General features: G+C 39.9%; 1 protein-coding gene across 1 annotated transcript; it reads left to right on the forward strand.

The window, feature by feature from the left end:
* The first annotated feature begins 2,351 nt into the window (after positions 1-2,351).
* On the forward strand, positions 2,352-8,683 carry LOC117569867 (long-chain fatty acid transport protein 4). The gene is made up of 4 exons (XM_034251201.2): positions 2,352-2,447; positions 5,690-5,942; positions 6,002-7,463; positions 8,147-8,683. Coding segments are annotated over exons 1-4 (2,025 nt in total). The 5' UTR covers positions 2,352-2,446; the 3' UTR covers positions 8,456-8,683.
* Positions 8,684-12,072: the final 3,389 nt, after the last annotated feature.

A 12,072-nucleotide genomic window follows, 5' to 3' on the forward strand; every position in this document is an offset into this window, starting at 1 on the left:
CAGAACCCCGAACTCTGAGCCAACAGCAGCCGCCAGCTGCTTACTGAGGCAGGCAACGAAGCGACGACGACGACGACAACGACGACGCTGGCAGCGACGCAGGCAGCAATTGTGCCATTTCAATCGACATCTGTTACTGATTTCAAAGAAACTTTTGTTGACAACACAAACAAATGCCAAACACAGCAGCAGCAGTAGCAGCAGTGGCAATAAGTGCGACGGAGAATGAGAGAGCGAGTGAGATGGGGCATGCAGCACACGATGCTGTCGCCTGGGGGCAAATGGGGCAAGGTACAAACGTTTGACGCTCGCCTGCGCACGATGCCAGCCACGACTCTAAGTCCGGGCCTCTCACGTGTGCTCCTCCTTGCCCCTTTGCCCCCGAGCTTCGAGCCCCAAAGTGCTGCACAGCTGACGCTAACGTTATCAGCAAGCAAGCTGCCTCTCCCCTCCCCCGCTTCCTCTATAACTGATGTGTGTGTGTGTGTGTTTTTGTTTTTGCCGGCTACAAACAAAGTTGACTGAGGTAGCTTGCATTTGAAGGCTGTGCAGCAGCAGTGAAGAACATGTGCGTGTGCTTGCCTATGTGTGTGTGTGGTTGTGTGTGTGTTTCTGGGTGTATAAGAGAATGTGTGTGTTTTTGGCGGCGCCATTGTCGATAATAACGATTGGACTGGCCGGGAGGGGAAGTGAAGGAGACTCAACACAGAGACGCAGTTAGAGCGCAAGTTGCCGCTTTTGTGCGCGTAACATGTGTCAATTACAGGCACACACACACAAACTCGCACACACACACAGAGTCAAACTAACTGCTCTCACATACACAATCACAGCAGAAGGTTCCTCTCTCACCGCCTATAACTCAAAAAGCTGCCCAAAAGTGTGAGCACATTTTTTATACACGCCGCCCGAAAGTATGCACATATATTTTTTATATTTCTACTCTCGGCATTTGACAGCTACTGCGACGCCGACGTTGACGTTGACGCCGACAGCGACTCTGCCGCCAGCTACCCAGCTTTATGTTAATTTATTTTAGCATTGGATTTTTCTTTGTTTGAGATTGGTTGCGTGGGGACAAATTGTTTTTCTTTGCTTTTATTCGCTGGCGAAGCAAATGCGTTTAATTAAATATAAAAATTTTCTTATTATGGCCACATTCAATATCTTGCGATGTACACAATATTAAATTCTACTGATCTGTGCTTTGTAGATCACTTTTAGAAGCTCAATCTTTAAGTTGAAGAGCAAGCAACATGTTATTTACTCACAAAATATATTTAAAATCAATTTCTGTTATCAATATTCAGTGTACCACAAACAATGTAATAATGCTGTTGAAAGTGATTTCATTTAGCTTCAAAATAGTAATGCACCTTTAAATGACACCTTAATGGCAGAAACTTAAGGTTGTCACGTGCCACAAAATATTTTTAAAGAATGTGGCATCATTCGTAAAATTGTTCAATTTGTTGAACCTAATTACTAACATAATAGAAAACAAATTTTCATTAAGATGGGAAATTCATGAGCAGGAAATATTTTGTCACAGCACAAAAGTATAGAATATTTTGAACAAGACATAAACGATGCGCCGAAAAGTTTGCAACAAACATTCCAGTGCATAAATATTTCTGCAGATTTTCAAGTTTAATACAAAATGCGCTCTACTAGCATTAAGTAAAATCAGGTTTTAAATGTTAAGTTGATGCAGCTGCATAGGCTTTCTTGACTGTGGTGGACATTTTGGTATATGTATGTATTGAACTGAAATTGAATATTATTACACTAAAGATATTCTTCAATTCAAAATAAGTAACATATATGTATATCACAATCGTGAAATTCAGCTGTAGATTTTCCACTTGTCTTGCGTTCTTTCAGTATGGAGGATCATAGGTAGATGCTGCAGATCGTATAATCAAAATTCAAACAAAAAAAAAATATCCAATTTTTTTTTATTAAACACACTGTGTAATTAGCCCACATATTCTCGCTATAAGTTCAGTGCTCTACGCATAATTTATTTTATTACTGATAAGCAATTCTTAATCAGCATAATTATTAATTTTATATAGTCATATTACATACGTTGGTAGAAAAATGAAAAGTGTACTTTATGAGTCAAGGTCATTCGATCACAATCGAATATGATCAGTTGCCAATACACATATAGCAAGTTAATGGATCAGATCTCATTCATAGATTAAATTACTCTCCCGAACACTCTCTCTCTCTCTCTCTCTCTTGGCAACGTATTGCTCTCAGTCATCTGTTGATACTGCGTGAAATAATAAATAGAACCGGCATGAAGCGAAGCGAACGCTAAAAAACCGCTCAGTTGTAATTAGTTCTCGCTGACGATAGAACGTATTCGGAGACTCGCGTGTTTTCTCGTGATATTGTTGTTTGCTGTGTGCTGTGCTGTGACGAGAATATTGCAAAAAGTATGTCAAGCGATGCATAATGCGATAACAACTGCAATCAACGGATCGCATTGCATAGAAGTTTAAAAAGTGAATTGACCGCTCAAGTGTCAGACAGACAGAGAGACTGACCGACAGTCAACTGTTGCCTAGCAATACCAACAAAAAGTCAGTGTCAGGCTCATGAATATTTACTTTGTATCGCACTCGTATGGCAGCCAAGTTAGTCAAGACGGCCAAAATGAAAAAGCCATGGGCAGAGAGCATGTGTAGAACCGTTTAAATGTTATGTGTGTCGCATACGCAATAAGTCAAGGTCCCGGTTTCTTCTAGCATAGATCAAGTCAAGTCTTACAGCGACAGCGAAAACACATTCATATTTATGTGTGACGCACTTTGCACCGTGGGACGCTGCAACAGTTAATAATAATTATTAAGTAGCCGAAAATTTAGTGAAGTGTATTCGTTATGGTATTTCCATTAAGCAAAAAACGGCTTTGTTTGTTTTTACTTTGTTTATAATCCGATATATTTTGTATGCTATAATATATTTTGAATGTAGTAGTATGTCAATATATAACATTCGGTATATTTTAGTAATATTTTGGAATATTAATTTGATAGATTTTAAAAAGTCAGCTGCTGCTTTTTCTTTGGTTGGCTATCCGGTATATTTTGCTCTCTATGGTATATTTGGAATAATGTAATACTAGTATAGTATAGTATCAAATGAATCATTCAGTATATTTTAGACTTTTTGTATATTCGGTATATTTTAATGATAATTTCACACTGTTTAGCTTTTATTAAGAATGGGTAGCGGGTATCTCGCAGTCGAACACCCTCGTTTGAAGCTTTCTTATTAAGGAATAAAAATGTTTTTGTTCTTTACTATAGTTTTATTAAGTGTTTGTTATATTATTTCAAAAAGTAAATAAATAAATCACTAATGTCATCAAGTAATTGTTAGTGAACGAAAATTACACCTTGCTTATATAGGGTTAATTTATGAAGCATAACTCGAAATTAGATGTTACCACAAATTCGAAAATTCTGAGCATATGACCCACTGTACCTTGCCCGTTTACTCGTCTACTATACGACAGAGAAGTAGCATTGAACTTTATCGTGCGCCTGTTGATATTACCGTTGTATTGTTTTTGTTTTTACTATAAAATTATAGATGTTAACCCTTATGTTTAGTTATTGCGCGACTTTATTCACCTGAAGTGCATTTATAATTTAATATATGTAATTGTTTGGAATTTAGTAAGTACAAACTTCTGAAAAGCGTGAAACACATTTTCAGTCCACAGTTGTCTGTTATCAGACTTTTCATTTGTATATGCAACTGCTTTGTTGTGAATTCTACTTTTCAATGTTTTTGTTTGGCTTCTGTCGCGATAAGAATTCTGCGACTGTGAAATCAGCTGCTTGAGGCGGCGAGTGTTAATGTATCAATAACAATAATAAAAATAAGTAGGATTAGCTTCAGCCCGAGTGTTATCTATATCACGCTAAATATTCCACAACAATTTGTAAGCAAATCGATTTTATGGGTTAATTGCCCTAATTGATGTTGTTATGTACTCGCAAGTATTATACGATAATATGTTTTCGAAAAAATTAAATTGCCCTTCATTATAATTATTACTACAAATTAGAGTAAAGAGAAGCACTCAAATTCCATCTAGAAAATGCGTCTGGTGTTTACATGTTCACTGAAAATAATTTATCAATGAACAGTTTAATTTTAAAAACTTATGATTTGTGTCAAATTTAAAAAATGTAAATATCATGAATAATATAATTATAATTAATTATTCAACAAAATTTTAAAAGAAAAATATTTATAGTCCTTACAAAAAGAACAATGGAATTATTATTATTCTATACTCTAAGCATAGCAATAATCCTAACAAGAATTTAATCTAGGCAACAAGAAAGATAAACAATCTGAATCTGTATTAGCTTGTGAAATATTTGCTAATCGTTGCATACTTCAATTAATAAACTTCTTTGAATTCGATTATCGAACGGTATTCAAAAAAGTTATGGGTACTTGTCCAAAATAGTTTAATTCTCGGGAACCATTGAAAATATGAATCGCATTCATTAGCAAGAAAACCACTTAGTGCATACTCATACTATATTTAAGTTGTAGGTTTGGATAAGATTAGCCCTCAATCATCAATCAATTGGTTAGAACTTTGTAGGCGGAAATTTCTGCAAAGTAATTCGAATTTTAACTTTCCTGTCAATTTGTATAAGAGTATTATAAATTTATGCCTTATAAAATTTGTGTACTCCTGATCATCATGAAAAAACGACACTATATAGCTATCTGTTCGTATAATGTCGAATAACAAGCATAAAGCTACATTTTTGTTAACTATAGTATATGCTTTATGATGAAAACTTAATTTTGATCAGATACAAATTTTTGAAGTTATGTCAGAAATAATTTTGTATAGTCAAAAACGGCTACTTATTACGGGTCTTAAATGATTTGGCTACCAGATTTTTATATTATATTTTAAACTCTTGGCTGTATTTTGAATGAAGTATTATATCAATATACCCAATATATAGCATATATTAGTCGAGCAACCTCGACTGTATCTTTCTTTCTTATTAAAATGGTTTTGGTATCTGACAGGCGAATCAAACAAAAAAGAAATATAATGCATTAGATATTCAAAACTTACAATTTGAAATGTAAATATAAATTGCATTTACGTAAAACATACGAAAGAATAACTAGCATATTATTCTTGATGTGTTCGATACGATAAATCCACGTGGTTATATGAATACGATAATGATTGAATCTCCAAGTTAAGCTCGTATATGCCTATCACCATGAGTAATATCTTTACTGCACTGTTGCAAGTGCTCACTGTTAATAGAGGTTCACATTGCCCAACTTTAGCTTACACTAGACGCGTTATCTCACCTTCGCCGACCCCACCTGGAAATCAGTGAGTCCCGCTCCATGCCCATTGATAAGGTCTGCTGTAATTCTTGGTGGTAAAAAGCGTATCAAAGCAAATTGCACCTGATAAGCACAGTCGGGCAGGCATGTAGATTGTTAGGGCCGGTCCGGTGGTGCTTAGTCAGTCATTGGCCGTGTGCGTGAAGAGAAGTGTGAAAGTGAGGTGTATCTAGTTTGGGACTTGAAGACTGTCAATTCACATAAAAATAATACGACTCAATAACACTATATTAAGTGACTCAATAATGTAAATATCTATATATTCAAGTGAGTAAGTGTGAGCAGCAACAGCGCGATAAGGAGAAGGAGGAGGAGAACAAAATGGAGATACTCTTGGAGCTCAATATGAAGCAGAAGTTGGCCACTCGTCTCTGCATTCTGATATTTGGCAGTCTTGTCTTTGCCTTCTTCTGCTCGGACAGCGCCTTGGCCAGCCTCACACTGGGTGCTCTAATGGCTCTCACGCTGCGGAGTCCCACAAATATCTATGCCTTGGCGATGACGTGTCGCAGGGATCTCCTGTGAGTAGTTTGTTATCTGTAAAGTACTTGACGATTGACTCTTCCCCTCATTCCTCTAGTGCTTTTCACCGCTTTGTGGCACTCAACTTCTATCTGCTTCGCAAGGATCGCAAGGGCTGCACCGTGGCCCACTGTTTTGAGGAAGTGGCACTGCAGCAGCCAAGCAAAACTTGCTTCATAATGGACGATCGTCGTCTCAGCTTCGGCGAGGCGCTGCTCTACAGCCAGAAGGTGGCCGGTTACTTCCAGCAACGGGGATTGCAACGCGGCGACTGCGTTGCCCTGCTAATGGAAACTCGCGTGGAGTACACCTGCATATGGATGGGTCTCAGTCAGCTGGGTGTTGTCACGGCGCTGATAAACTCGCACCTGCGTGGCGACTCGCTGCTGCACTGCATCCGGGTGGCCAAGGCGGCGGCACTGATCGTGGGCGCTGAACTAGCTGATGTGCTGGCTGCAATGCCTTCACTCGACATTCCCATCTATCAGTTTACGGATCAGGAGCAGCACCAGCTACTGCCAGGTGCCACTGAGCTAAGCAATGCGCTCAACGCCCAAACCCCTCTGCCCCTGAGTCGCAGCTTGGAGTGCTCCGCCCGGGACAAGCTGCTCTATGTTTATACCTCGGGCACCACGGGATTGCCGAAGGCTGCAGTCATCACCAATCTGCGGTTTCTCTTCATGTCAGCGGGCACCTTCTACATGTTGGGACTGAATCGCGATGATGTGGTCTACAATCCCTTGCCCTTGTACCACACTGCCGGAGGCATCGTGGGCGTGGGTAACGCCCTGCTTAATGGCAGCACCGTGGTGCTTCGGAAGAAGTTCTCGGCATCAAATTTCTGGAGCGACTGCAGCAAGAACAACTGCTCCGTCGCCCAGTACATTGGTGAGTTGTGTCGATATCTGCTAGCCACGCCCTACGCGAAAGCGGGGCAGCAATCTCAGCAGCCCCAGCATCAGCTGCGCCTCATGTACGGCAACGGACTCAGGCCGCAGATCTGGACGCAGTTCGTCACCCGCTTTGGCATTCCGCAAATCGGGGAGATCTATGGCGCTACCGAGGGCAACTCCAATCTGATCAACATCACTAATCGCATTGGCGCCATTGGCTTTGTGCCCGTCTTCGGTCGCAAGCTGTACCCAGTTCAGATTCTGCGCTGCGACGAGTTGACGGGTGAACCTCTGCGAGATGCGAAGGGTCACTGCATGCGCTGTGCTCCTGGGGAGGCGGGACTGTTGGTGGGTCAGGTGGATGCCAGGCGAGCGGTGAGTGCCTTCCATGGATACGCGGATAAGGAGGCCTCGGAGCAGAAGCTGCTGAGGAATGTGTACACCAAGGACGATTGTTACTTCAACTCCGGCGACATGGTTGTCTGTGATATACTGGGCTTCTTCTACTTCAAGGATCGCACCGGCGACACGTTCAGATGGCGCGGGGAAAATGTGGCCACCCAAGAGGTCGAGGCCATCATTACCAACTGCATTGGACTCAACGACTGTGTTGTGTATGGCGTTCAGGTAACACATTACTTTCCCATTACTTTTTACACTAGATACTCATAGGGTAGACAGGTATTATAACTTAGTAACTTAGTAACTAAAATGCAGAAAAAGTCATCTCCGATCCCATAAAATCTTAACCATCGTCAACAGTCAAGACAATACATCCATGTTCGTATGTCCGTATGAGCACTTATTAAAATCTCCGAAATTATAGGAGATTGAGCTTTTTCAGTCCTAATGGTATTATTCTTAGGATATATCAAATCAATGTACCGATAAATTATTTAAAAACACTTAACGCTATACTTGGTTTAATGAAAAATATATCAGATGTGTTCAGATAAAAGTTGTAGAAGTTATTTAAGTAATACTTTTGTATACCAAGCAACGAGTACTTCAATCGGGTCTTAGTTGCATTGTCTGACATTTCCGTTATTTTTTTTTCGCAATGGTCTATGTTAAATTTAGTACAATATCCATATATCAGGTATACGCCTTGTTATATATTTTAGTATTTTTCGGTACTCTGGTATATTTTAAGAATATATGTAGAGAGTACCTCACAGTCGAGTACACTCGACTTTAGCTTTCTTACTTGTTAATTATTTTTGGAATAATACTGCACTCCTTTGCTTTCATGGAGCCATCCATCGACTGTAGTTTTCTTACTTTTACTAAACCGCATTTCTCTTCTGCAGATCCCCCATGTGGAGGGCAAGGCTGGTATGGCTGCCATTGTGGATCCGTCACGCAAGGTGGACATCGATTATCTCTCGATTGTGATACGTGGCAGTCTGCCTCCCTATGCGCGTCCGCTCTTTATCCGCCTGATGGACGAGATTCCTCGGACCGCGACGTTCAAGTTGAAGAAGCGTGAGCTAGCACTTGAAGGATACGATCTGGACAGAGTCAGCGATATCATTTACTATCTGAATCGCGATGGCGTCTACAGAGAGCTAAGCGCGGAGCAGTACAAGTCCTTGCAGGCGGGCACTGCAGGACTCTGAGGATGAAGGCGTGGCTCACTTTGATATTAACTGCAATTGTTTTTTGTATATACACACACACTCACGCTTACAACCACTTACTTAGTTGTAACACTCAAAAGAATCGACTGATGAAACTTTAGCAAAAGCCGAGCGCGTTTCATTCCAATAACTTGGCCATAAAAAAAGACAGCTGAACCGATAATGGTCGCCAATACATTCCCGGTTGCTCCTGCACCACATAAGACAGCAGCAAGCAGCAAGCAGCAAGCAGCTACGGCCAAGATATATCGAAAGTGTTAAATCCCGAAGATTAAGTTCTCGCTCATTGGCAGCTGTTGTGGCCATTTGGTTGCTGCTGTTGCTGCTGCAGTTGCAACATTAACGCCATTTCAGTTCGCCAGCGGCAGCTGCGTCGCGACGTCCCAGCAACAACAACAGCAGCAAGATAAACGATGTGCAAAATCCATACAAACAACAACAAGGCATCTGCAGTTAGAGTTACTCTCACATTGTTGTTGTTGTTCTTGTTGTTGTTGCTTTTGCTTTTACTGCTGCTTGGCTCCGAGTTGCAACCACAAGCTGCGTTGCCAAAGTCGACAAAGACGCCAACGTCGCACAGCGCAACGCGTCGATAGCGCCAATATCGATGGCGAAAAAGTTGTGGCAGGCAATCATAAAAAACCAAGAAATACCAACAAAGCCCCTTCTTGCAACGAATTGGATCCCAGCTAAGGCTAAGTGCAGCACACGATGCCACCTCGACCACTACCACAAGACTGCTCAACTACGTCCCGAGTTGCGACATAAGAACAAAAAATTCTGTTCTGCTCGATACAGTCTTAACTGTAGACAGCATTTTAGTCAGCAATAATTGTTGCATAGTTAGCGAACCTTTACTAAATGTCTATAACTATCATTAGCACTATAAATGGACCATGTAACAGCGCTCAACCAATTTCTTCTCACTATGTTATCACTTTCAAATTGCTTTGTTGAGATATCAAGTATTTAATCAGTTTGCAAAACTCATTATTACGGGAGCTTATCAGATTAACATCCATAACAGAGCAAACTAGGTAAATTCGGATAATAATTAAAATCCAGTATCAACTTAATCAACTAAAATGGATTAATGGATTAACCTCTTTCTTACATTACTTTTTCTATTAAACAATTGGGTATATACATATATTCATTAGGTATCGTCATATTTGCAATCTATTTTTAATCAGCAATAATAGTTTAAAGAGCAATAGTAACCGAAAGAGCAAGGAGGAGGACAATCAATGGTGGTATCAATGGTTAGGCGCAATCGAACCACAATCGATAGATATTAGACACTTTTGATAGTGGTTCAACCACTATTGATGGAGCCATCAAAAGGTCTGGCGATAAAAAAAACTTGTAAAATGCCTTGGCTGCGGCAAAAAATACAAGAGAAGCGGCAATGCGTCAAAATTTGTATGTCAGGCGATATTATAGGCGACTATGAATTGCACTATCGACACTATCGATCACAACCTATCGATAGTCCTCTACCTTTACTATCATGTAAGTTCAACAAGGATATACAAGGCTCTTTTGTGACTGTCTTAGGCTTCATCAAGCTATGCCCGCAACAAAGCCCACGTTTTTATACCCGCTACCCATAGGGTAGAAGGGTATTATAACTTTGTGCCGGCAGGAAATGTATGTAACAGGTAGAAGGAGGCATCTCCGACCCTATAAAGTATATATATTATTGATCAGCGTCAACAGCCGAAGCGATATAGCCATGTCCGTCTGTCCGTCCGTCCGTCTGTCCGTCTGTCCGTATGAACACCTAGATCTCAGAGACTATAAGAGATAGAGCTATAAATTTTTTTCGACAGCATTTGTTATGTTTGCACGCAGATCAAGTTTGTTTCAAATTTTTGCCACGCCCACTTCCGCCCCTGCAAATCAAAAAAATCGAATAACAAGCGTAATTTTAAAGCTAGAGTTACGAATTTTGGTATATACAGTAATAACTATAGTAGTTATGATCCCTGAAAATTTGGTTGCGATCAAATAGAAATTGTCGAAGTTATTAAAGAAATACTTTTGTATGGGCAAAAACGCCTACTTACTAGGGTCTGAGTTGCTTTGGCTGACAATCTGGTATATTGTGCCGTCTATGGTATATTTTGAATGAGGTACTATATCGATATACCACATATACTATTTGGTATATTTTTAGTATTTTTGCAGTATATTCGGTATATTTTAAGAATAATACCGCAAAATATATTGCTTTTATTCAAAATGGGTAGCGGGTATCTCACAGTCGAGTACACTCGACTGTAGCTTTCTTACTTGTTATTAATGTATGTATGTAAATGTTTATATGTATATTTTTCATCAAGCTGGTTTTAACTCCATATTGCTAACTAATGTCCCCTATATTTAACTCGTGAACACTGATTGCCCGATACTTCTTTTAGCATGGTATATCATTATAGTACTTAATTCTACTTGTGTTATAGTTAAATATACATTATCACTATCCTCGCCATACCATTATTTATCTAACACTGCCAACCTGTTACAATATTGCATATTATATTCATTACAATTTCTTAAAAATTCTAGCTTACAAAAAAGATAGAATCATAATATTTGAATATTGACAATTATTTGAAATGCTAAATTAATTAAAATTATGGTCATATAGAATATATTTGGTATAAAAATATACGAATATTTGTACAGACATATAACCCCAGATAGACATATCACCCCATATTCTGTTAATTACAAACATACCCTGTTTGCTCAAAGTTGTAATACGCTTCTATTATATAGTCAGAGAATATAAAACATATTTAGCACTTTTACAATTCTATGTTTTAACCCATATCGCTCATATTTATTGCACCTATGATATTTTCGATTACCCTATCATCAAACCGCCAATGTGTGGAATATAAAAACAAAGGTCCCAGGCAACACGAGCAACTTCCACTGTTGCAAGTACATCACTCCACTCGTATAATAACAAGAGCAAGAGCAATTGCAATGTATCCGTGAGCTTAAAAAATGCGCATAAAGTTGCATTGGCAGATGGGGCAAATGGGGCAGCTGGGAGTGCAACAAAACGCGATTCGTGCTAGTTTTGTCACCATCATCACTGGCAGCAAAATGGCATGCCCCGTGTTGCATGCTTCCTCAGCTGGCTGCATCGTCGCCGTCATAAACAAAATGGCAGTTGCTGGCTGGCGGGCAGGGCACATGCATAGCTAATATCAATAAAAGCAACAACAATAACATCAACAACAACAGCAACACCACCAACAACAACAACTGCTGCTGTTGCTGCATCGACAGCCATTGCCACAGTTCTTGGTGTTGCTGTTGTCGTACTTGTTGTCGTTGTCGTGTGCGTCGCACTCGCGTTTAAGGAGAAAAATTAAAAATTTTTCAATAATTTTTCAAAATGTTCGACGAGTTTGCCGGCAATCGCTTTTTGTTCCTTCTCTGTATCCGTCTCGTTCTCCTTCTCTCTTTCTCTGTCTTTCTTCTTTGTTTCGGTCTATGCTCTCTGCCGTTTCTTTCCTTTAACTCATTTTGGGCGCCGGGTGTTGGCGTTTGGCGCCACAGCTGCCATTGGAATTTCA

Source organism: Drosophila albomicans, chromosome 3, assembly GCF_009650485.2.
Source record: "Drosophila albomicans strain 15112-1751.03 chromosome 3, ASM965048v2, whole genome shotgun sequence".
Classification (NCBI taxonomy): Eukaryota; Metazoa; Arthropoda; class Insecta; order Diptera; family Drosophilidae; genus Drosophila; species Drosophila albomicans.

Excerpts from the sequence above, each read along its gene's own strand:
- LOC117569867 (XM_034251201.2), top strand. Across the intron at positions 5,943-6,001 it reads ACGTGTCGCAGGGATCTCCT|TGCTTTTCACCGCTTTGTGG; the intron begins GTGAGTAGTTTG and ends TCATTCCTCTAG. Across the intron at positions 7,464-8,146 it reads GTGTTGTGTATGGCGTTCAG|ATCCCCCATGTGGAGGGCAA; the intron begins GTAACACATTAC and ends TCTCTTCTGCAG.